The following is a 24,594-nucleotide window of genomic DNA, read 5'->3' on the forward strand; positions in this document are numbered from 1 at the left end:
GTGGAATGACAGGCACATTTGATGTGTCTCTCTCCCACATTCTGTGCAACACATTTGGGGCAGAAGAACTGTTTCTGATGTTTGGTGAAGTCAGAAGCCTTTGTAACCGGAGGCTGAAAAGGGTAACAGTACCAGTTCTGAGGCTTCTCAGGAATTTCCTTGGAAGAGGGTGGGGATGGAGAGACTCACCCGGCCAAAGGTGCTCAGGTAGGCCTCGGCGATCACCAGCCTCTGGGCGTTGCAGCGCTGGGTCAGGATGTCGATCAGCAGGTCCTTGTCACAGCCTGGAAAAGAGGCGTATTTGGAGAGTCGTGAGGCTGCTACCCTGTAGGTAGGAAGAACTCAGTGTCCAGAGATCAAAGCCAGCATGCAAGCTTGTCCCCGTGGTGCTCCCAGCAGGCAGGGAACAATTCCAACTCAAATGGAAGTCACAGGGCAGCCCCTGACATGGCGAGGTACCTCCTGTCTCTCCTCTTGATGCTACAACTACAGATTTTCCTTTAAAAGGAGTCAATAAAAATACAGAGGAGTGAAGAATGTGGTCTTTCTTCCACCACCCCTCCTACCCCACCAACAAAAGGCTTCCCTGAACGCCAAGCTGATTACTGTTTGAATCGGCCCCGTGTCTTTCTTACTGTACGGTTCGATATGACTTACAACAAATGTACATTACGACAAAAGTAACTGCTGTGGTCCTGATGTCAGCAGGTGAGAGGATCCCGGTCCTTGTCTTCTTTGGAGAAAGAATTCCACAAAGAGACATTGTAAAGCAGGCACAGAGTTTATTGGAAGCATAGTATGTGCAAAGAGAAAAAAGAAGCAATTTATTAGAGCAGAAGCAAAGCACAAATACACACCCAGAGAAGAGTGCAGGAGTCCTGAACGAGGAGAGGTGATTTAAATCACTTATATGGGGCAGTTCTTCCAGGTCTCTGTTCTCCTCTGGCCAATTATCTCCCTTCTTTTCCCACATCTGACCTGTCTCAGGGCCCTCCCGATATGTGTGCACATCTTTTTGCCAAGATGGATTCCAGCGCTGAGGCTAACGGGAGGTTTGACAACACATATTATGGGGTAGCGCCCCCTCCCTTTTTGACCCCCGAGGAGCCTCTCTGTGCATGTGCACTTGGAGAGGTTTCCCTGACCTCAGGAGATGGGATAGATGTGGTCATCTCACCTCTTCAGCAGAGCTCAGCTCCTGCCATTAATTTTGTCCTTGGAGTGTCAGGGGAAAACAGAGCTCCAGTTTAGTCTGCTTGACAAACACGCCAGCTGCTCAGCCCAGGGGCGCATCTGCCTCATACCTCAGTCCAGACCCCAACAGAAGGAAGAGTCCTGGGGAAGGGGCTGTGAGACGGGGGGCCATGCCCCTGGCCAGGGGTGGGCGGCCCCTGCCCATAACAGAGGCTCTGCTCCTGGGCTCTGAGGCCCCCGCTTCCTCCTGCACCAACCCATGAACCTGAAAAAACGCCTGAATGCACAGCTGCTTCAGGGAAATTTAGCTGCAGCGTTAGTGGTGGTAGAGTAACCAAGAAGGTGTTAGCATCTCCTCAGCTTGACCAAAATTCAGACAGACTTCTCCCGATTAGAAGCCCTTGACCTCTTTCCTTCCTTCCTTCCTTCCTTCCTTCCTTTCTTTCTTTCTTCCTTCCTTCCTTCCTTCCTTTCTTTCTTTCTTTCTTTCTTTCTTTCTTTCTTTCTCTCTCTCTTTCTTTCTCTCTCTCTCTCTTTCTTTCTTTCTTTTTCTCTCTTTCTTTCTTTCTTTCGTTCTCTTTCCTCTTCTTTCCTCTTCTTTCCTCTTTTCTTTTCTTTCTTTCTTTCTTTCCTTCTTTCTTTTCTTTTCTTCCTTCCTTCCTTCTTTCTTTCTTTTTTTCTGAGAGCATTTACTTCAGAAAACTTGCAGTTGTAAATTCTTTCTTTTCTCCTCAAGACATAAATCTTCTCCCAACCACCTGCCAGTTTTAATGCCCAGAAATGCCTTTTTCAAGGACTTGGGATGCATCCCTTTGAAATATAATTGCCAGGAAAGATAGAGCCACTGTCTCCCAGCCTCTGTGGCAGGCAGGACCCTAAGTACCAATGAGCAGTCTCAGAAGTCCTCATTGTGTTGACCAAGGCCCCCACCCCTGTGACCTCTAGAACATCCCAGGGCTCAGACCTCACCTGCCTTTTGTTTCAGAGGAGCTGAGTTCGGTCTCTCTCCTCTTTCATGAAGGCTTCCCTGCCTGTTGAATTCTGTGTGGTATACTTTTTCTTTGACAAATTATGGAGGTAAGGAGAAAAACGAGTTGAAGCGCTAAGGTGTTAAGCAGATCATCTTTCTGGAAGTTAAAGCCATCCTGGATGTGTTTGGATCATGGGAAAGTGATGAGCTGCATGTGAAAGCATCCAGTGAATGAGGGAAAGGGACTGGATATACACGGATGACCGTGCCTGGAAGAACCCACAGGGGGAGCGAGGTATTTATGCAGGTGAGAGAAATGGTCCGGCAGCCGCAAAATGGAGGGAGGGAGGCAGAGGATCAGCTCCAGAGCCTGGGATTTCGGGTTTGGGAGCAAAGGCAGCCTGTAGAGAAAGGCACAGAGCAGCAGGTGCATGGGGCCCCAGGTTAAGCGCTGGAGCCAAGGGACATTAGGTGGTTCTGAAGGGATCTGCTGACTGCGTGATGGGCAGTCCAGATGAACGTATTTTTAATAATAAATAGAAGGTTTTTTCAGTTGGATCCATTGTTGATTTTGCTATCGTCACACTTCTGTAATGCTTGTAGGCTTCTGGTTTTCGTTGTTGTTCTGTTGGGATTATCCACAACCTACCTCTCTGAATTGCTCTCCATTTTTCAAAGTTCATAGCAATTCTGGCTCATTTATCCTTCTAGAGATATTTCAGAGTAATTTCATATGGATCTCAAAAGTATTATTAAAATTTCAATTAAAATAACTGTAAACTTAGGAATCAATTTAGAGAAATTGTCTTTCTGTCACTAACATGATGTATCTGTTGAATTATTTATGTGTTTTTCTTTTCTAAAGGACTTAGTAAAGATTTGTAGAGTTTTGGCAAATAACAAGAAACTTGATTTTGTTGAAATTATTCATATTTGCATTTCTTTTGATATTTCAAGCTATATTATTTTTACTTTGTTTCTTAACACATAATTGCTTAATGAAGTAAATGATGTTGAATTTTATGTTGACTTTGTATCCAGAAAAATTATTGAACTCTCATAATTTTTAATAATGCTTTTGCTTGATTACCTTGAATTTTGAGATATATTAATAATGTCCTCTGCAAATTCAGAGAATTTTGATTTGTTTTTTAGAATCATCGTATCTATTTCTCTTTCTTGTCCTTTTGTATTAGGGGCAGGAATGTCTAGATAATTCCTATCCTATGGTTTAACAGAAAATGTGACATGGTGAACCATAGCAGTCTTATAGGTTTTTATGATGTACAGTTGATTCTTGTTATTAGTGAAAGGTTTCTACAAAGTCACCGTGAGCATGAATTAGTAAATGCTGAACGACTGCTTCTAGGGGAAATATAGGAAAACTCAGCTGCTAGGAATAGAGGGAAACTCCCTCCACTTCTGTAAGGAAGGTCTACACACACCCTACAGCTCACATCATATTGGTGGTGAGTAAGGCCCGGGGCAGGTGAGGAGGCCTAGTCTAAATAGCACCCAGTGTTTCACAAAGATTCATTTTGTCTTGTATGCAGCTTTACCATGAGTTAGGCATATAGGTTAAAAATAGTTCCCCTTGCCCAGGATCTCATAGGCATGATCTGGAAATTATATGTGTTAACTGAGACAAAAATAAACACAGTTGTTCTAAGAGTGTGTGGGTAGGGGAAGTAGCTTGTCGCAGTTAGGACTTGGCAAGTGGACTGCACTGTTAGAGATTGTTACCTGAGAGGTACTGCTTTTTCTTGGTGAATTGTTATACAACTTAAGACAATTTTTGTTAAAACTACTCATTTCCATTTGCGTCAGAGAATATCTTTGCTTTCTGATTTTTGTATGTAAAACACAGTAGCCAAGTCAAAAACCAACAAGTGGGACTACATTAAACTCAAAAGCTTCTGCAGAGCAAGAGAAACAATCAACAAAGTGAAAAGGCAACCTACAGAATGGGAGAAAATATTTGCAAATCATATACCTGATAAGGAGTTGATATCTGCAATGTATCAGGAACTCATACAACTCAATAGTAAAATAATAATAATAATAATAATAATAATCTGATTGAAAAAATGGGCAAAGGACCTGAATAGACATTTTCCCCAAGAAGACGTACAAATGGCCAAGAAGTACACGAAAAGATGCTCAACATCACTAATCATCAGGGAAATGCAAATCAAAACCACAATGAGGTACCACCTCACACCTGTCAGAATGGCTATCATCTGAAAGACAAGAGATAAAAAGTGTTGGCAAGGATGTGGAGAAAAGGGAACCCTCCTGCACTGTTGGTGGGAATGTAAATTGGTGCAACCACTATGGAAAACATTACGGAGGTTCCTCAAAAAATTAAAAATAGAGCTACCATATGATCCAGTAGTTCCACTCCTGGGTATATATCCACAGGAAATGAAATTGCTATCTTGAAGAGTTATCTCCACCCCCCATGCTCATTACAGTATTATTCACAGTTGCTGAGACATGGAAACCACTTAGGTGTCCATCAACAAAGGAATGAATACAGAAAATATGATACACACACAATGGAATATTACTCAGCCACAAAAAGGAAATCCTGCCATTTGTGACAACATGGATGAATGTTGAAGGCATTACACTAAGTGAAATAAGACAGAGAAATGCAGATACTGTATGATTTCACATACATGGAATCCAAAATAGCTGAATTCATAGAAACAACCAGGGGCTGGGGGATGGAGGAAAGGGGGATATGACGGTCAAAGTGTACAAACTTCCAGTTATAAGAGGAATAAGTTCTGGGGATCTAACATCCGTCATGGTGACTACAGTTAACAATACTGTATTGCATACTTGAAAGTGGCTGAGAGAGTAGAGAGTATATGTTCTCACCATAACAATAACGACAAAAATGGTAATTCTGTGAGAAGAAGGATGCGTAAACTAACCTTATTGTGTTGACCATTTAGCAAAATATACGTCTATGAAATCATCATATGGTACACCTTAAACTTACACAATGTTATAGGTCATTTGTGTCTCAGCAAAGCTGGAAAAAACCCACAGTAGCCAAGGAAAACATTTGCAATTGTCGTTTTCGATTGCCCTTTGCCAGGGGCATCAGGATGCATAGACTTTCACAGCATCTTGAGCTGTGTTCTTGCTCTGTCATACTAGAGCAGAGGTGTGCCGTCAAACCCAAAACCTCCTGAAATTCTTCAGCTAAAACACTGACAAGCAAAAACCTACAAGGGTCAAAATGAATCCGAATTCTGACCTAAAATTGCGATGACAGGAAAATTGAAACTGGCACAAAGAAAATTTTTCAGTGAATAGATTGCTCTGATTTATAGTTTTAAAGCAAAAATTATTCTCCTGAAGAAAAAGTTAATCCATAACTGTTCGTTACCCTGTCTCCAGATTTTTCTAGCGATGATTAATATTTTAAAAGGCATAAGCATTGCGGACTCTTAAAGTTGACTTTAGAGCATATTCAAAGTCCTTTATTGTTTGCCTCCAGGGTCCTGCTAGTGGAGACACACACACACACACACACACACACACACACACAAACACAGTATAGCTCGTGTAAAGACGACCTTGTCTTCAAAGCTGAGAGCTTGCTTTCCCATGAAAGGCTTTGTATGTTTCATGCAAAGGTTTCCTTTCTGTTGTCAGTGTTTATCTTCGTGCTCACCAGAAGTCTCCTTATGACAGGTTGGATGTTTAACAGCTCCATATCATATCTTAAAGATTAAATCTTTTTTAAAAGAACTCAACAATTTCCCGCTTCTCTCTACATTTCTTTCCTAAACTCTAGTTCATTCACTGGACATGCACTGACAAGCACCTGACCCAGCCTCCTGCCCTGGGAGCTCAGAGGCCAGTCAGCAGGTGATGGGGAGGTGGGGGGTGGGGGACAGGCCTGGTGGAGGTGGGGTCAGAGGCAGGACAGTGCAGAAGCAGGTGCTGGGCTTGGGACGACTGATACTCTTTGGAGGGCAAAGAAGGGTTCAAAGAGGAAGGCTCAACTGAAGGGATTCCTGAAGGAAGAGAATTTGAATTCCGAGTAGATGGGAGAAGAATATAGCCTTCCAGGCAGGGGGATTACTGGGCCAGTTTGCAGGGATGTGGAAAAGCGGATCCCCTGGGGGAGCAGCAGGAAGTCTGATTTGGCTGGACGTGGAAGTCTCAAAGGAAACAGGCTAGCAAACAAACAAGGGCGAAAAAGGATGTTTATCCCAGATTAAGTTTTTTGGTTTAGAATTTCATTTAGTTGTTAGGCATTTAAGAATCTAAGGCAAAAACATGTCAAGATCAGATCTGCAATTGCGAGAGGCAATTCTGTTGATTTTTTCTATTATTTTTCTTGTTCTACTTTTTTGCCCAGCTTTTTGTTTGAATCTGTGTTTGCCTTCCGTTAGACATCAGCTGTTTACACCCATGTTACAGTCTTAAGACAAGGTAAAGCACAGGAAAAAAATGACCAAGAAAGGTGCTAGAAATCACCAGGCTTACCAAATCCCTGGAGTGCTCCCCCCAGCATTTGGGCGTCCATCATGGGGTTGAAATTGGGAGCCGGGAAGATGGTTCCCTGCACCTGGTGGGGAGAGTCAGAGAGAAAGGGATTGCAGCAATGCACACCAAAGGTTTCAACATTTTTTTAGATAAATAAAAACAAAAGTACATTCTATATGTTTGAATTACTCTAAGACATACACACGGGTCTATTAAACAAATGTGTTCATTGTATGTCAATTGCAGAGACTTAATTGTGTTCTTTTTAGTCTATTGGCTTCTCTTGCATTGGCATCTATTATCCATCTAGGAAAACTGAGGAACTAGAACTAATAGTAGAAAAGTGTAAGAATCAGATAAATACATGTCTTCTTAGTAAACACTAAGCATTTTCTTAGGAATTGGAGACTATTTTATAGAAACTGAAAAGAGATGAATTGTGGGGATTCATCCCATTTAAATGAGTTATAAGTGGCAGTTCACCACCACAGCTTTTTTTTTTAACAATTCAGGGGCCCTGAAATCATATTAGAGAACATTGAAACATTTGAATTTGGATTAGGGATTCATGATGAAGATGGGGCAGAGATTTTTGGCAAAGCCTGCAGCTGCAGAGGAAGACGTGAACTCGTGATGATTCTCTGTTTAAGTTCTCCTTCGTGCTAATAATAAAATGGCAGAAGACGTAGGTGAGGCTTTGAGTCGCTTATTTGAGACAGAGCCAGCAGGACTGGGCTGTGTAGGATGACACTCAGACCACCAAAGTGTATTAAAAAGGGGTGCTCTCCCCTGTTTGTCGTGAGTTTGCCCAGAAACATTGGGAAAAATGTCTTCCTGTAGAAAACGGGTCTCCAGGCCTTCAGCAGGCAGGTTCACTGAGCTCTTTTGCAGAAGGTGAAGTTTTCCGGGGCCCATCATCTAACAGCAGAAAATTAATTAATTGATGAGCCAAAGACTGGACCTAACTTCTAGTCCAAGAAATATGCATATACCAATGCCAAAATATTTATGAAAAGATTTTTGGGGGATTAAGAAAACTGTTCACTTGAGTTAAAACTAAGAATTCAATTCCATTTGTATTCCACTTGACTGATGTTAATAAACAGGAAGCTGCCTGTTTGAAGTAGACTGGAAACCATATAGTAGTTGTAATATGGACATATTTTCATACGTGGAAGTACAACCAAATTAGTGAAACATTCTTCTTAAATCCTAGACGGACGGAAATATGTCATTAAAATATGAACACAGTTTGCATCTTATGATGCCCGTGCCTGTGTTTACAAACCAATGTCCAATTTGCTTCTAATATTTCAAGCTTATTGGGCAATGATCCAGAAACTAAGTTCTCTTGAGTCAACCCTTGATTCTAGAAGCTATTTATTAGGAGACATCATAAATTTTATCTCCCTTATTCACTAGCCAGTCCCATTGGCTGAGATTCTATTAGGAAAATAGACTATGATTCTTCTTATATTTACTAAATTAAGTTCAGAGATCAGATTCTAAAATAAATTTCCTGATTGAGTTCTCCTCACCTCAGTCATTTTGTTTTGAATCTTATAACCCTAGAGAAATTTAAGGTTTAAACTTTTGAAAGAAGAGCCATGCCTTTAAATGTAAAATTTCTTTTCTGCTATTTGTCACTGCCTTTTACTAAATCCTTTTTGTCTGGTTTTTTTTTTTTTTTCATTGGAAATATTAAAGGTTTTTTGAGGCATGGGAAAGGGATACTTTAGTTCCCTGTGTCAGCAGTTAGAAGGCTTGTTTGGACAAGTCTGGAGGGGCAGTACCATTCAATGCCTGGTGACCTTAGTCTTGCTGTGTGCTCTCAACCAAAGGACTGTTTTAAAGTATAAAAGAGAAAATGTATTTGAAAACAATGGGACATACTGTTAAATACGTGTAAGTTATCTAGGCAATTTCAGCACCGAGTATGGAAATGTCCATCACAAAACAGAATATTTCATTCCTGGCCAGGCTAGGATCCCCCAGTTTTCTACTGGAGTATGTGCTACAAAATGAAACTGTTTATCTTTTGCACAAAAAAACAAATGAAAGATAGAAAAAAGAAAAAAAAAAGCTCTGAAAGTTATACATAAAGTTAGAACTGTCTATAGTGATTTATCAGGCACAATTTGTATGTGAAATAAGAGTCCACAGTTTTTTTCTTCAGTTTTTTTAATCCTTATATAGACTACTAGTACAATATATTTTTACAGTATAATGCAAAAATTATTTATTCATTTATTTATTTATTACAGTTCCAATATCCTTTGCCACTTAAAATTATCTCCTTATCAATTGGCCTTAAACGAATACACTAAAAATGTTTTTTTTAAAATAATTGTGAATGTTTAGTAATTCAGGAAATAGTTTTATAGTATTTGTCATTCATGCCCATTTATATAGCGTATTAAATCATTATATTCATTTTATGTCAATTATACTTCAGTTAAGCTCAAGTGAGCAACGTTATTCCATGTAAGACACGTATTTAGTGTTCCTTTTACTTATTTTCTCATTGGGATGCTGACTTTGTTTTTTAATGGTCATATTTTTCCAGTTTCATTGGGATATAATTGACATGTAACATTGTGCAAGTTTAAGGTGTACAATGTGACTTGATCCACGTGTACACTGTGAAGTGATCCCCGCGGTAAGGTGAGTTAATACACCCCTCACCTTGCATGTCCCTTTTGTTCTGATGAGGACATTTGAGACCTACGCTCCTAGCAGCTTTCCTGTATACAAGACAGTGTTGAAAACTGGATGTGATGAATTGGGAGATTGGGATTGACATATGTACACTAATATGTGTAAAATGGATACCTAATAAGAACGTGCTGTATAAAAAAATAAATAAAATAAAATTCAAAAAAAAAAAAAAAAAAGAAAACTGGAGTCACCGTGCTGCACATGACACCCCAGGACTTGTTCACCTCAAAACCGGGAGTTTGTACCTCTGACCAACATCGTCCCTGACAATCACCATCCGTCAGGCACCATTTTGACTGAACTGACCAGTTAAGCTATGGAAGCAGTTCAGTTACCAGTTTTAAGTTTGTCCCCTGAATTAAACAATTATTTGAAAAAATTAATTGATTGATTAATTGCTTTGGGCCATAAAACTTTTTTCAAGTGATTACAATATACCTGTCGGTATGTATTCCTCGATTTTCTTGGGACTGTTTTCCAGTATTTGTGCTCGGCCACATTCTATGCATCCTCACACCCAACACCAGGCTCCTTGATGACGTCAGTCTACACTGAGAGCTTCTTAAACTTCCCTACCACTCACGGCCCTTTTATTTTTCATTAGTATCTTACATTTTTCTATTTGATACAGTTCTTTTTTTTTTTATTATTGAAGTACTGTTGACTTACAATGTTGTGTTGATTTCTGCTGTACAGCAAAGTAACTCAGTTATACATATATATACATTCTTTTTTATATTCTTTTCCATTATGGTTCATCTCAGGATGTTGAATAGAGTTCCCTGTGCTCTGCAGTAGGACCTTGTTGTCTATCCATCCCGTATATACTAGTTTGCGTCTGCTAATCCCGAACCCCCAGTCCATCCCTCCCCTTCCCCCTCCCCTTTGGTAACCACAAGTCTGTTCCCTGTGTCTGTGAGTCGGTTTTTATTTCGTAGATCAGTTTTGATACAGTTCTTAAAGTTGGGGCTTTGCCTATGTCAAGTACAGTATTGTTTTATAATTTGCTGCCGTACAAGTAGTTGTTCTGTGGCTTCATTCCTTATCCTTCTAATTATATTTTATGTCCCTTGTCTGCAGAGGGTACATCAAAACTATACATGATTTTCTATGCAGTGAGACATCTTTTTAAAATGTTCTCATTCACTGGTGATGTCACTTAAGTTAAATGATTGCTTTAAAAAAATTCATTAATGAGATTTTTGGCCAAATGACCTGGCTTTATATATAATTAATGTGATAAACTTTCTTTTTGTTTTTGTTTTTTTTTAACAAATACAGAATGTACATGAGTTAAGCAGATTCTTGAAATCATTATACTGATCGTATTTATTGTTTGTATTAGGAAAACTGAAGAGAGACAAACAAATCAGACAAATGAGAATTGACCTGGAGAAAAGGGTGTGGGGTGGGAGACGGTCCTAGTTAATGGGGCACGTCTGGCTTGACAGTGACTCGGGTGAGAAGCAAAGATAGAGGTGAGCTGTCACGTGATAACCAAGGGACATCGAGTGTTTTTTTAAGCAAGAGAGTGAAATAATCTGATTGGAGTTCCACTCTACAGCCACGTAAAGAAAGAAACCAAAAGAAGTGATAGAGGTTGTAGGCATGGCTAATTCAGAACCTCTAGCAGGTATAATGTACACCTGAACTGAAGCAAACTGTGTGTTCTTGATGAATGCAGTTTGACTGTTGACCGAGTGTAATTTAACTTACTAATTTTTGAGGTGTATTTTAAGTTAACCCAGTCACGTTAGTTTAACCTTTTGAAAGAGTAAGAGACTGTTGTGTCAGGTATTTCTCAGCGTGTATACCTTTTAAAGCAAAGTCCTTTTTAATGTACGTGTTCCTAATTTGTTCACATCTTAGAGCAAAATGGAAATTTTGAAAAAGTGGACACTTTCCAATGTGACATGAAAATAATGTGTATATGGTAAAATTATTTTTTTACCTTGAAAATGGTCAGATTTAGAAATAGTATCACTTTTCGCAGGCAAAATAAGTTCCAGTGTCTGTCATTTCCATTTGAATTCTCACCACAAGGTAATCAAAATATAATCTTTGCTTCTAGTCATTTGTGAATTTAGGTTTTGACAGAGGAATAAAAAACACTCCCATTTTAAACGACAGAATAAACTGCCTCATGAACTCACTATGCAGGAGATCATGAGTGATTTGTAGATTTAAAATTGGTTCCAGAATCTACCTCCTGAGTAAGTAATGAACGGATTTCTTTAACTGACAGAAGAATTTCAAAATTATTGTCTGGAACTGAATACAGACTGGAAAAGTCACATATAGATGGCTCATGAAGTTGATAAAAATATGTTCATCATCTCACGTCAATAGGTACATTGATAATGCATATTTCATTTATTCATAGTGACCCAGGGGCCCGGGGTCCATAAACCCATGTTGCTTCTTATTCAACACCCACATTGTAGTCCTTTCTCTCATCTGGCTTTTAAGTCACCCTCATCCCGACAGCCTGAGAACCTAAAGAGTTTGGACTTGAAATATCAGCTGGACTGACTGGGCACCTGCCTGCATGTGGGTTTCAGCGAATAATTCAGCTTTGTTTCGGTGTAACGGAGATTCTTAGATTTCCAGTGAACTGAGGGTTTTTGGAGCCCTGTGAGGAAATCCTACAGAAGTCCTGGGCCTCCGTTTCCATAGGGCACATACTCACCTTTGGGGCACTGGTCCCTGGATCTCCAGACGCCCTGAACCCCAGTCTCCTTTGACTTCTGTCTGACAAGAGCTTCCTGAACGGTTTCAGTGGCTTCAGCATGACCAGCCCTGGGGGCTGATTAACCAGTGCTTTAACACACCCTCTCTCATCTTCCACGAGTGTGTCCTTCAGTCCAATCCTGTCCGTCCTCTCCCCACAATACCTTCCACAGGGCCCCCTTGTCTTCACCTCTGCTACTGCCCCCTTTACCCCTTCCCCCGGGTCGCACCCAACGAGCTGTTCCCACAGCCAGAATGGTCCTTCGCAAGATCAGACACGTCCTGTGTCCTTCTCTGCCTAAGGCCTTCCTGCCCAGAGCAGTACTTCTCAGTATTTGTTTTCCGCTCTGGCCCACGGGATGGTTGATTTTCACATGAAAGAAACATCCCCGGGAGCACCTAGGTTTACAAACACATCCCAGTATGCTAGCCTTGAGGACACTTCTCTGTCGTCCACTCAACAGAGTATATGGTCATAGGTCGGGGTGAGAATATCATATATTGGGCAAAACGTGAGTGTATAGAATAGAAAAAGACGTTCGAGCTTTGGCTCGTTGGTCTTGATGGGAGTATTTTCAGTGTTCGCGGCATCTCGTTCCCATGACTGAGAATAGATGACTGTGGGACTCAATTGGATATTTTAGCAGTGTGAACAGTGCTCTTCAGGACTGGTCCCTGACCATCTGCGTGGGTTTGTGCCTTACTTTCTCGCCCTGAACCTCTCGGCTCCTATACACGACACACAGCCCACACCCCAGCCCTGAGTGACTCTGTGGCCTTGTCCCTTCTGTCCCTTCTGTTTGGATTGTTCTCCACCCGTGCCCATCTCCACACACACTCGCATCCTCTGACTCCACCGTGAACATCTGTTCAGGATTTAACTGATGGCTCCAGGGCCCTCTGTGCAGGGAGTCCTTCCTGACACCACCACCCCCACCCCCACCTGCCGCCCCAGGAATTGTCTACCCTCTTCCTGGTGCCAGAGCTGCAGGACATCCTGCTCAAGTGCCAGGAGCACAGCAGAAAATATCCATTCCTAGTTCTACCAGGTTTCCAAGAGGAGTAAGTCTCATTAACTGGGCGTCCTTTGTTTTGTGGAAAACGGACCTGAATGTGAGTGGTTGTGCAAATTTAGAGATTGGACTGTTCTCGTGAATAAAGGAAGAATATTTGGATTTCCAGGAAACAGTTCGGGATGAGGTATGACAAGTAACACGAATGGATAGTGATGCAGAATTACTCTCATTCCAGCCAAACTCTGGACTCAACTCAAATTCCACCTGTTATGTGGGGTCTTTCCAGGTTTTATCGAGTATTACCTATGGTTTACTTTGCACCTCTGTTGACCACGGCCTTGCATTTTTTGCATTTGCCTTTTCCCCTAAATTTTCAATTTCTGAAGGGCAGGGACACTTCTTCTCTTGCTTTTCAAAGCATTTAGGGCAGCACCTTAGGTAGAAAGTGGGCTCTAAGAATGTTTATAAAATACTAAATAGAAAAATACATGGACTCAGAGACATCTGCTCTCATCCAGCAGCTTAAAAATTCATTATTCATACAAGCAGGCTGTGCTCTGGGCATTTTCACCTGCATTTCCTGGGTAATCACCTCAGCGGTCTTGTGAAGCTGGTGATACTAAGCTTATTTCACAGATGAGGAGATTCTGAGGCTAAGTTGTCTGAAGCCATGCGGGTCGTGCGTCGTGAAGCTGACACTGAAATCCAGATTTAACTCCCTGGCTGGAGCCCTTTCCCTTAGAGCTGAAACTGATGTAAAATAACATGTACGATTGAGGCCCTTTATTCATCTTTGCAACTGAAAAATATCTCTATTTGCAAAGGATCTTGTGGGTAAAACCAAAGTTCTAAAAGCATAAGTTGTTCTTCTTATACCAATTCTAAGAGAAAAAGAAAGGGGTGTGTGTCTGTGTGTCTGTGTGTCTGTGTGTGTGTGTGTGTGTGTGTGTGTGTGTGAAGGAGGGATTGAGGAAATTAGAGAAAGACAGCCAAAAATAGCTTCCCATTAGCTGGGTCACCAAAGTGCATTTAAGAACAGAATGTCTAATATTTAACTTCAGTAGAACCCCAGTATAGACCCCCCCCTGTTATCATGAACCCCCGTTGTTTTCTGTCTCTTTTGGTGACCGCTATGGACAAGAACGGTGCCAGGCAGAGCAGACACCCTGGCCCGGCACCTGGCAGGGCAGTTGGCATGTCCAGCTCCAGCTCCAGATGCAGGCCACCCAGACCATGTCCTCGAGCGGGCAGGAGGCCGGCTGTCCAGCTCGTATGTGTGGGCCAGTCCCTCTGAAGGTCTGAGCTGCTGCCTGCACGCCCCACCCCTCCCTCATGGTGGCGCTTTTGGGCACACAGAGTGGCAGCCCCCGGGGTTCTGCCAGCCTGCTGCCGGCCACGGGGAGCAGGGCTGGCATGGGACGTGGCAGGGGGCCAGGCACAGTGTTGGTGGGGATGGCTTTCTCTTGATGGTATTTTGCAGGAGGGAAGGAATTAGGGTTGTCCCATGATGGGTCTCCAGCCACTGAGAAGGGAAAGCATACATGGGCTGGCTGGATGTCTCCCACACGAACTAAAAGAAATGGAAACATCACTTAAAGTGAGTGAGAGAACCATTGATCTTTATTCCCTGTGTTCCTCTGGCCTCAGATAAGAATCTTTAGGGAGAAAGAGTAACCGGGAGAAGAATTTTTGTGAACTTAATTCGAGTCGTAAAGGACAGGATGACTGCAGCTTACATCTGGGTTACACTTGCAAAGGAAATATGTATCTATCATATAATCAAAATAAAGCTGAATGATCTGATGTCTACCACAGCTACTAATATTAAGATAGGCTGAGTTATATTTTCAGATAGATGCAGAAGTGTTTATGACTACGAACCAATTACTAAATTAGTTGCTGTAAAATCTTTACAGCTTAGTAGATGGATGTCAAGGAGTTTAAGAAAAGCATGGAAGAACCTGGATTCACCCACACAGCCTCTTATGATTACCATCCAAGAGCGTCTTCACTCACGAGACTGTATGTTTTGAGGAAACAATTGTGTAGGAAGATGAAATTGATGATAACTTTATCTTAATAACAGGTACTGTAAACTTTATCTTAGTAATATGTAGTAGAAGACTATAAAACTTAACCTCATTAGAGTAAAATCGATGGCATCAAATGACTGCTTACTCTTGAAAGCTCAAGATATTCGATTCCTAAACCCTGGAATCTGCGAATGTTACCTCACCTGCCAAAGGGGACTTTGCTGGTGTGATTAAGTGAAGGATTTTGAGATGGAGAGATTATCCTGGATTAACCTGGGAGGCTGTAAATATAATCCCACCTGCCCTTATGAGAGGGGGGCAGAGGGAGATTTGACTACAGGAGAAGAAGGTGACAGGAAGCCGAAAGCAAGGTGCCACAATACTGGCTGTGAAGATGAAGGAAGGACACATGGTCCAGGGATGTGGGTGACTTCTGGCAGCTCGAAAAGCCGAAGAGGCCATCCTTCCCAGAGCCTCCAGGGGGAGCCAGCCCTGCTGACAGCCCCACTTTCGCCTGGTAAAACTGTTTTCAGATTCCTGACCTCCAGAACTGTAAGAGAATACATTTGTTTTAAGCCACTACCTTGTGGTAATTTGTTATAGCAGCAACAGAAAATTAACAGTCACCTTGGAATCCTTGTTTCCACGTGTCCTCCCATCCTAAACTCTTCATCACAAACTTGCTCATTCCCAGTCAGGCCCCCCCCTCATCAAGAGATACACTTAAACCAAACCCCCCAAACCTCATAAATATCCTGCTGTTCCCCCTCCCCTCTGAGATGCTATTAAGATCATCAAGGTAGACCTTCCCCTTAGATGTGCTTCGTCCTCGGAGTGTTTTGGTGCTGTTTTGGGGAAGTTAGCATTTGATAAGATATAATGAGGAAATCTGAAGTAACATTCTGTCTGGATAAATAAAAGGCAATGGGTATTACTGTTCTATAAGTAAATCAAGAAAGTCACTGAAGTTACCAGAAAGAGTATGTTTCATAGTGTAAAAGATCATAGAAGAATTTCACGTGACTGATGCCACCTAAGGAGGATTGTAAGGAGATTATTGCTACTTGATAATTCTGTCTAGGGTCTTTCAGAATAAACGGAAAAAAGACATGGCGATGAGATTATAAATTATGGAAGAAACAATAAAGTATGGAGACATAATTTAGGACATTATATTTAATGTATATACAGCTGGGAGAGAGAATGGAAGAAAAACAATAATAAAAGAAAAAGTAGAAAAAATTCAGACAACGAAAGAATCACATTCTTGTGATGTGATGAAAAGGGACCATCTGTATTGGGGAATATTAATGAAAAAATCAACACTTAAGAGACAACATATTCAAGTTTGCTTACAAAGGAAATAATCAAACTGGGATCAGAATTCTCTTGCACAGAATTAAATGTTAGAAGGCATTTGATCAGTCTTTCCAGAATTCAGAGGAAACAATTTAGGATTCAAAAGTTTTAAATCCAGCAAACTGTAATTTAAAAGAAAGGGCAAAAGAAGAAGATACCACCTACATACCCTTTTCAATCATGATAAGAATGATTCAGCCCAATGAAGCTGAATCAGTGCAAGGAAGTCAAGTGAAGAACAGAAGTAGTTCAATACTATTACTACCCCAATCCAATAGTCAGCACCCATTGAGTTTCCAGTATGTCCCCAAAATCGTGTTAATTTACACTACTGAACTCCAAGGAATTAAACAAACAATCAAAAATACACACAAGCCAGGTTGGTACTATTGCTACAGATGAAACGAGGTTTAGAGAGGTCAATTTCTGTTCATAGATCACATACTTAGTGAGCGGTGGTGCCCAGATTCAGACCCAGCTCGGTCTGATTCCAGCCCCTGTGTTCTTTTTTTTATTTTTAATTTAATTTTTTAGTTTATATTGGAGTATGGTTGATATACAATGTTGTGTTACTTTCAGGTGTACAGCAAAGTGATTCAGTTATACATATGCATGTATCCATTCTTTTTTAGATTCTTTCCCCGTATAGATTATTACAGAATATTGAGTATAGTTCCCTGTGCTATACAGTACATCCTTGTTGATTATCTATTTTATATATAGTAGTGTGTATACGTTAATCCCAAACTCCTAATTTATCCCTCCCCCCAATGTTTTCCCTTTGGTAACCATAAGTTTGTTTTTGAAGATGTGGTACATATATACAGTGGAATATTACTCAGCCAAAAAAAGAATGAAATAATGCCATTTGCAGCAACATGGGTGGTCCTAGAGATTATCATATGAAGTGAAGTAAGCCAGACAGAGAGAGACAAATATCACATGACTTCACTTATATGCTGAATTAAAAAAAAAAAAAAGATACAAATGAACTTATTTACAAAACAGAAACAGACTCACAGACTTCGAAAACCAACCCCTGTGTTCTTAACTGCTAGACTCCCTTCTGAACATCGAAGGAATTCAAGTGGGAATTTTTTATCATTAAATAATAAACCTACACTCAATATACTCGAGTTAGCACATAAGAACATCTCTGACAAAAAGTTAAAACATCATATATGATCTCATTGTCTACAAATTATTGTTAAATATTTAATGTCTATAACAAAAGGAAATATCTGCCACATCCTCTTCTTGTGCTTTTCCTATCTTTACATGTAATTGTAGTTTTCCAAATGGAATCATGTGTTACATATTTGGTAGTCTGTCTTTTCCTAGTGTACCACTCTATAGGAGATATCTTAAGGTCTCTTCTGCTCTTTTCTTATCTCTGAAGATAAAAATATCGTGCAGCAGATCTAAAAATACTGCTCAACCTTACATATGAATAGTCTAATTAATAATGTGTCCTAACACTCTTTTAATTTTCATCCATAATATATTATTTAAAGAGACCTGAAATCACATTTAAATCTAATAAACATATCCACGTCCCCAGTAAGACAATGTGTAAGTGTATTTTGCAGACCTGGTTTTCTGAGGTGAGGGAGGCTCTATACTTCTTGCTTGCCGTATAGCTACTTTGCAGTTTAAACAGCGCTTTTACGTTCTTTGTTTAATTTGAAGTTATCAAGTCTGTATCAGGCAAGGCAAGTGTTCTTATTTCTACATTACATATAAAAACTGATGACTCAATATTTATATAACACCATTGGCTTAATGATTGGCAGACCAGAATAATAGTGTTTTGACTTTAGACCCAGTGCTTTCCCCGTATATCCTACCTATCATTCTTCTTCTTTTTTACTCTTTGTTGATTATTATTCTCATATTTCAAAAACCTAATGCTACTTTCATATTTGTTTATGTCCCTTACAAAAAGATTAAAATATCCGAATACCCATAACATAATCTAGAGGAATAAAGCATATCATAACTTCAACTTTTAAAAGGTTAACTAGGAAGCAAATTCAATATAGGATCTATAGCTCAAACTCAAAGAACACATGCAGTCCTGAATTTCACTTTTAAGATAGAGATTATGTTGACATTTAATGTGTGAAGAGTTGCATCTCATGGGTTTATTAGAACAATTTCTACAAAATGAGGTTGCAGCTCTTAGATGAATGGTGATTTCAGCTACTCTCCTCTAATTTGATATCTTTAGAGGTTAGTAACCAGCACTCTCAAAGCCCAATAATCTGTTTCACAAATAGAAACAGCCTCCTGGTGATAAGAATTCTTTAGCTTTCCTAACAGAAATCAGTGATAATGTTATCTAGTGAACTGCATGTTCTTGAGATGTTAATGAGAAAAAGAATGGCTTCTTTGGCCTACCATTTTACTTCCTTTTAAAACGCTGAAAGGCTACTGTGAAAAAAAATCATGATGTTCTTTTCCCAACAGATTTTACCTTTATAATAATGCTTGGTTCTAGCTGGTATGACATTTTTTCTTTTCTCTGAGTTAATATAAGCTAAAGCAAGAGAATATGTTTTTCTTTTTTTTAATCTCCAAACAAGCATTATTTACATTTACTTTTAATAAGAGCTATAAAACAGGTCTCAACAAGCAGAAATTTAATTACATCCATGCATTTAATCTGATGAACATACTGTTCACAGTAAAGCTTTACCTATAAATATATGTTGAAAATACAAATTAAGCATCCATGTTAAGCAGTGTGTCCTGTTTTCTAGATATCGTAAATTTTGTTCTGGAATTATCTGTATAGTCTCAGGAAGGGCCTATGTTTTTATTTTTATTTTTTTTAACATCTTTATTGGAGTATAATTGCTTTACAATGGTGTGTTAGTTTCTGCCTTATAACAAAGTGAATCAGCTATACATATACATATATCCCCCTATCTCCTCCCTCTTGCATCTCCCTCTCACCCTCCCTATCCCACCCCTCTAGGTGGTCCCAAGGCATCGAGCTGATCTCCCTGTGCTAGGCATGGACTTATAAATACTACCAAATGTAAAATAGATAGCTAGTGGGAAGCAGCCGCATAGCACAGAGAATATGGTTTTTTTAAAAAAACAATTCTCAGCTAAATAAAATTTTGGCTGGATAATCCGTAAATTAAGTTGTTTAGCTATAAAACAAAGAAATTTTATATTTCTCTATTGAGGGAAATTTAACCCAAACAAAAGTTTTAGAATTTTGCAATTAATTTTGATAGACATATGACTAATATATTTTACAGAGTTAGACTTATGGCCAGTTTGTTTAGGGCAATTTTTGCTTTGAACTGTTTTACATAAGTATCCTGCAAAGCATTTCTATTTCATTCAGTGAGTGAAGATGTATAAATCTAAAACAAAGCAAAACCAAACACCAAAACCCAAAAACACACAGAAAAAGCAAAAACAAAGAATTATACTGAAGAAAAAATATGGTGTCACAATAAACATGGAAAAAATATGGAATCATAATAAAGGTGGAAATACGAAATCACATTTGTTACTAGAAGATTTCTTTATAGACATTAGTTGTGCCTCAGGCCATCATCTGCTCTGGGGATGAAGGAGGCAGAGGACCACATTGTACCTTGACTGGTTTTACATCAGTTGGTTCACAGCTTTCTACTTCCTTAATGAAATACATTGATGGCATCATAGTAAGGAATCCAAGATCAGGGAGACATTAATTAACTTTACTAATAGATAAAATGCTTTTAAATTGTTTAAAGTATTTAAAGGTAATTTTTAATTTCTCAAGAGTACCTGGGTTCTTGGATTTACACTTTGTTATGCTTTTACTTGTAAAAGTTGATGAAGGTTCTGATAAATAGCAATTAAGAAGTGACCTCATTGTGAAGAATAGATCTCAGAAGTCATCAAATGTTTAGGAAGGGAAAAATTCAGAAAATATTGATGGTCATCTGATTATATGGTAAAGGTGTCCCCCTTTTTTTAATCTTCAAAGTAATCTGTCAGCTATTTGTCAAACCCCACAATGATACCAGGATACATTCAGGAAATGATAGTCACCTACTCAAGGGGGGAATCCAGTCCTTTTATTTTTTGAAGTAATACTCAATTGGTTACTTTTACACTTTGAAGCGTTGGTAATGCACCTGTAATTTTCCTAGTATGCACTTAAGTACAGTGCCATAATCTGCTCTAAATTGCATTTGACATGCTTTTATGTTACTTTTCTTCATTTAAAAAATGTAATAGCTACAGAAATGTAAGCGTAAGAGGTAAAGCAGTACCAGTATTTAAATAATTTACAAAACCTGAGAACACGTGCTGAGGAGACCAAAATCTGTCAACATTCATATGGTGTCTTATATTAAAGGGAAAATATCTACCAAATAAAATATGGGTGTGTTAGATGGGAATCAGTTATGGGTTGCACCACGTGAGACATATATTAATCTTCTTTCTGGAAAGTGAAGATTGGTAGAGAGATTCATCTGATAGACAAACAATAGGGAAAAAGTGGCAAACAGTCAAGATGTTTATATAACACTGTAGTAGGATTTTAACTTTGGTCCCTTCATAGTTCAGTTTCTCTGAGGCTCTAATTTTCTGGCAAAACAGTGGCTGCCAGCGGCATCCACACTCCAAAGTGAAGGGTGGACCACCTGGGTGGAGGTTGCAAAGAAGGTTCTAGAAACCAGTTTTGTAACTCTTAGCCACTCAGCAACCTGGAGGAGGTGAAGCGGCTCTGAAGTTATAGGTGGGAGTATTTGGGTCGAGGTGATGGTGTTCTGAGACCTTCCTGTGCTGCCATGGGAACTGGGGTGAAGGGTACAGGGCGGGGGTGTCTTCAACAAGGGGGCTGCCTGGAGAACTTGAATATGTCCACAGAGTTCTGGGGACCCAGTGACACACACTGCAAATAAGGCTAAAGCCGAGACTCTGGCTAAGCAGCTGCCCAATGTGAGGAGGGCGGCTTTACTGGGGATGCCTCAACTCCAAGTGTTTATTCCATCCCAGAGCTAGTGGGGATGTAGGGCGTGTGCGTGTTTACTGGGGACCCGGTGAGAGCCCCAAAGTAGGACACGTTCGTCACAAGTCATTTTGAAGGGATCTGGCTCCAAATCTTTCTTCAGGGAGAGTAATAGGAGCTCTGAGAACAGACGGATAAATAAACTTCAGGAGAACATTCCTGCCCGTGAGAGGTGTCCTGTAAATGCACAGTGGTTCCAAAGAGACATCTTCTACGGCCACAGAGCATCAGTGACTAAAATACCTGTTAAGTAAGACCCAAGACGTTCCTGAACTTTTCCCCCATGTACACACTCTTCCCCAATCCTGGGGGTGTTGGATGCCTCAGTCAGGGGACTCACAGGTGGAGGGGGCCACCCACAGAAGGATAAAAAGCTCAGTCTCACCCTCTTTACTAATGCAGGGTTTTGACCTGAAGCTGGCAGGAGCAGGTGAGGGAGAGATGCTTTAATGAAGAAGAAATGTTGCTTTTATATATAGAATGGATAAACAAGGTCCTACTGTATAGTACAGGGAACTATATTCAATATCCTATGATAAACCGTAATGGAAAAGAATATAAAACAAAGAATTTGTATATATATGTATAACTGAATCACTTTGCTGTACAGCAGTAATTAACACATTGTAAATCAACTATACTTCAATAAAAAAGTTAATAAATAAAATTAAAAAAATGTTCAAAATTTTTACCTTGCACAGATCTAGATATTTTTAATTTCTATACATTTTTGTGAGTGGAAGTGATTTATGAATATTTAAGTACCTAAGAGCAAAAGCCAAGTCATGAGATCTCTTATGTGCAGAATGTTTGTGTCCCCCAAATTTATACGATGAAGCCCTAATCCCCAGTGTGATGGTGTTTGAAGGAGCCTTTGGGAGGTGACTAGATTTGGGTGAGGTCATGAGGGCGGGGGCCCCATGATGGGGTTCATATCCTGATAAGAAGAGGAGGCCAGAGCTGAGTGTCTCTGTCGCGTGAGGACACAGTGGGAAGGAGGCCTGTGAGCCGGGAAGACGGTCCTCAGCAGACCCAGGATCTGCTGGCACCTTGATCTTGGAATTGTAGGCCTTCGAACTCTGAGAAACAAATGTTGGTTTAGCTACCCCAGCTTATGAAATTTTCTTACAGCAGCCGGAGCTGACTAAGACAGGACCCAGGGGAAACTAACCCTGTAGAGTTTAAACGGACAAAGTAGGAATCAAGTAAAGGTATATATTGTTTTCTCTCTGATAAGTAGTCCAAGTTTAATTTAACTACCTGAAAAAAATTGTGTTTTTATCCAAAAGTACCTGTTAAATAAAGTATAAATAATAGTGCATTCATTTATCTAATCAGAAAAGTTAAATAAACAATGTGTCAGAGAGTCACTTAAAAAACCTCTTAGGACTCGCTCCCCATCTTTCACTGAAAGTCTTCATTCTGCTTTGCTCTGTTACCCGCTTTGTCGATTTTCTCAATCCGTACTTACTTCATTCCCAAAGAACTATCTAACCATGGAAACTGCAACCAACTACGAGTCATTTTGACTACAAATTATAAAGCTTTGTCTTTGATTTTATTTTACATTAAACTCAATTATTCAATCTTTGATTTGCAATCAAGTAAATCCATACTTTTCCCCTTTGATTGATCTGCTTATACCATCGCCAGTGGGGTCCATGTGAAAGGGATACTCATATGGTGATGATTTCATGGTAAACTTTGTTTTTCTGAGGACCCCCTCAGGGAAGAGTTAAGAGGCCCCCCACCTAACGTGGACTAACTCTTCCTAGAAACTCCATGAAATTGTTCGTGTTCTGTGCCGCTGACTAAAACCTCTCCATCTCTCTATATGAAGCATCTTTATTCTCCATGGTTTACCATGTTCCTGATTAAAAGAGGAGGGGCATGAAAGGAAACGTCTATCAAGTCTGTGAAACACTGTGACAAATATCATGTAGCCTGTACCCAGGAAACATCTGATAGTGACCTTCTCTGGACATTGTGAAGAATAAAGGGTAGCCAGTAAAAGTTAGGAACTTCTCTCACCTCCCTTGTTGGTGAACTTTTCTATCTCGCTAGCGTCAGGCTGGCTGGGTCTCAACTCATCTTTGTTCCTTGCTGTACAATGTAGCAAGTTACTTAAGCACTCCCGATTTACGCATTGTGGAGTTACACAGGTACTTTGTTTACTTGAGTTATTTATGAAGAATGGTGAGGTATCATGTCAATCAGTAGTAGTTATTATTAATCCTATTCCTCTTCTTCCTCATTATCACCATTAACTTCAACCTGTAACCCCACTTAGGTCTTGATTCTTCTTCTGAGAATTTCAGGGGACGCTACCATTTTCAAGAATCAACTTTCTATAAAATTAGAAATGCTAATTTCATGGAGTTGTAAAATTAAAATTTTTAGTCTTTTAAATTTTCACAGTTGTATTTATTTTATGTTTCTCATATATATTAGAAATTCATAATAAATGCTTTAAAAATTGTTGATCTATAATTGTTTCTACTGTGCAACATTAACAAGTTGATCACAGAGTATAACAGTTTTCAAGACTTTACGGACTTTTTCTGATCAAAACCAGGCAAGAGAAATGGTCAACCATCTACATTCATTATGAAAGTCTGGCATTTATGATACTCAATTTCTTTCAATGCTTAAAGGAACAATTATAGCATTAAATGCATATATTAGAAAAAAAGTTCTCACATTAAAAATTTAACCTTTCACCATAAGAAATTAGAAAAATAATGGAAAATTACACTCAAAGCAAGCAGAAGGTAGGAGGTGATAAAGACAAGAGTAGAAATCAGTAAAATTAAAAAGAGAACAATAAAATAAAGGAAATCATAAGCTTGCTTTTTGAACAACAATAAAACTGATAAAACTCCAGCCAGACTGACAAAGAAAAACAGAGAAGATACAAACCGTAAGTATGAAAATAGCTGACACATCCCTACCAAAAGGAATGCTAAGAACAATTCTATGCCCATAAATATGACAATTTAAATTCCTTGGCAGACGGAAACTATCAAGATTCACTCA

The 24,594-nt window shown here is 39.7% G+C and overlaps 1 protein-coding gene across 1 annotated transcript in view; it reads right to left on the reverse strand.

Moving 5' to 3' along the window:
• Window positions 1-16,714, reverse strand: part of ANXA10 (annexin A10) — a 49,098-nt gene extending 32,384 nt beyond the window's left edge. The window contains exons 1-5 of the mRNA XM_068554041.1: window positions 16,702-16,714; window positions 14,319-14,710; window positions 12,084-12,362; window positions 6,677-6,758; window positions 190-284 (exon numbers count right to left, since the gene is read on the reverse strand). Coding sequence (XP_068410142.1) covers window positions 190-284; window positions 6,677-6,758; window positions 12,084-12,362; window positions 14,319-14,710; window positions 16,702-16,714 — 861 coding nt within the window. The remainder of the gene's footprint in view (window positions 1-189; window positions 285-6,676; window positions 6,759-12,083; window positions 12,363-14,318; window positions 14,711-16,701) is intronic.
• Between the last annotated feature and the right edge of the window lie 7,880 nt (window positions 16,715-24,594).

Source organism: Eschrichtius robustus, chromosome 10, assembly GCF_028021215.1.
Source record: "Eschrichtius robustus isolate mEscRob2 chromosome 10, mEscRob2.pri, whole genome shotgun sequence".
Lineage (NCBI taxonomy): Eukaryota > Metazoa > Chordata > Mammalia > Artiodactyla > Eschrichtiidae > Eschrichtius > Eschrichtius robustus.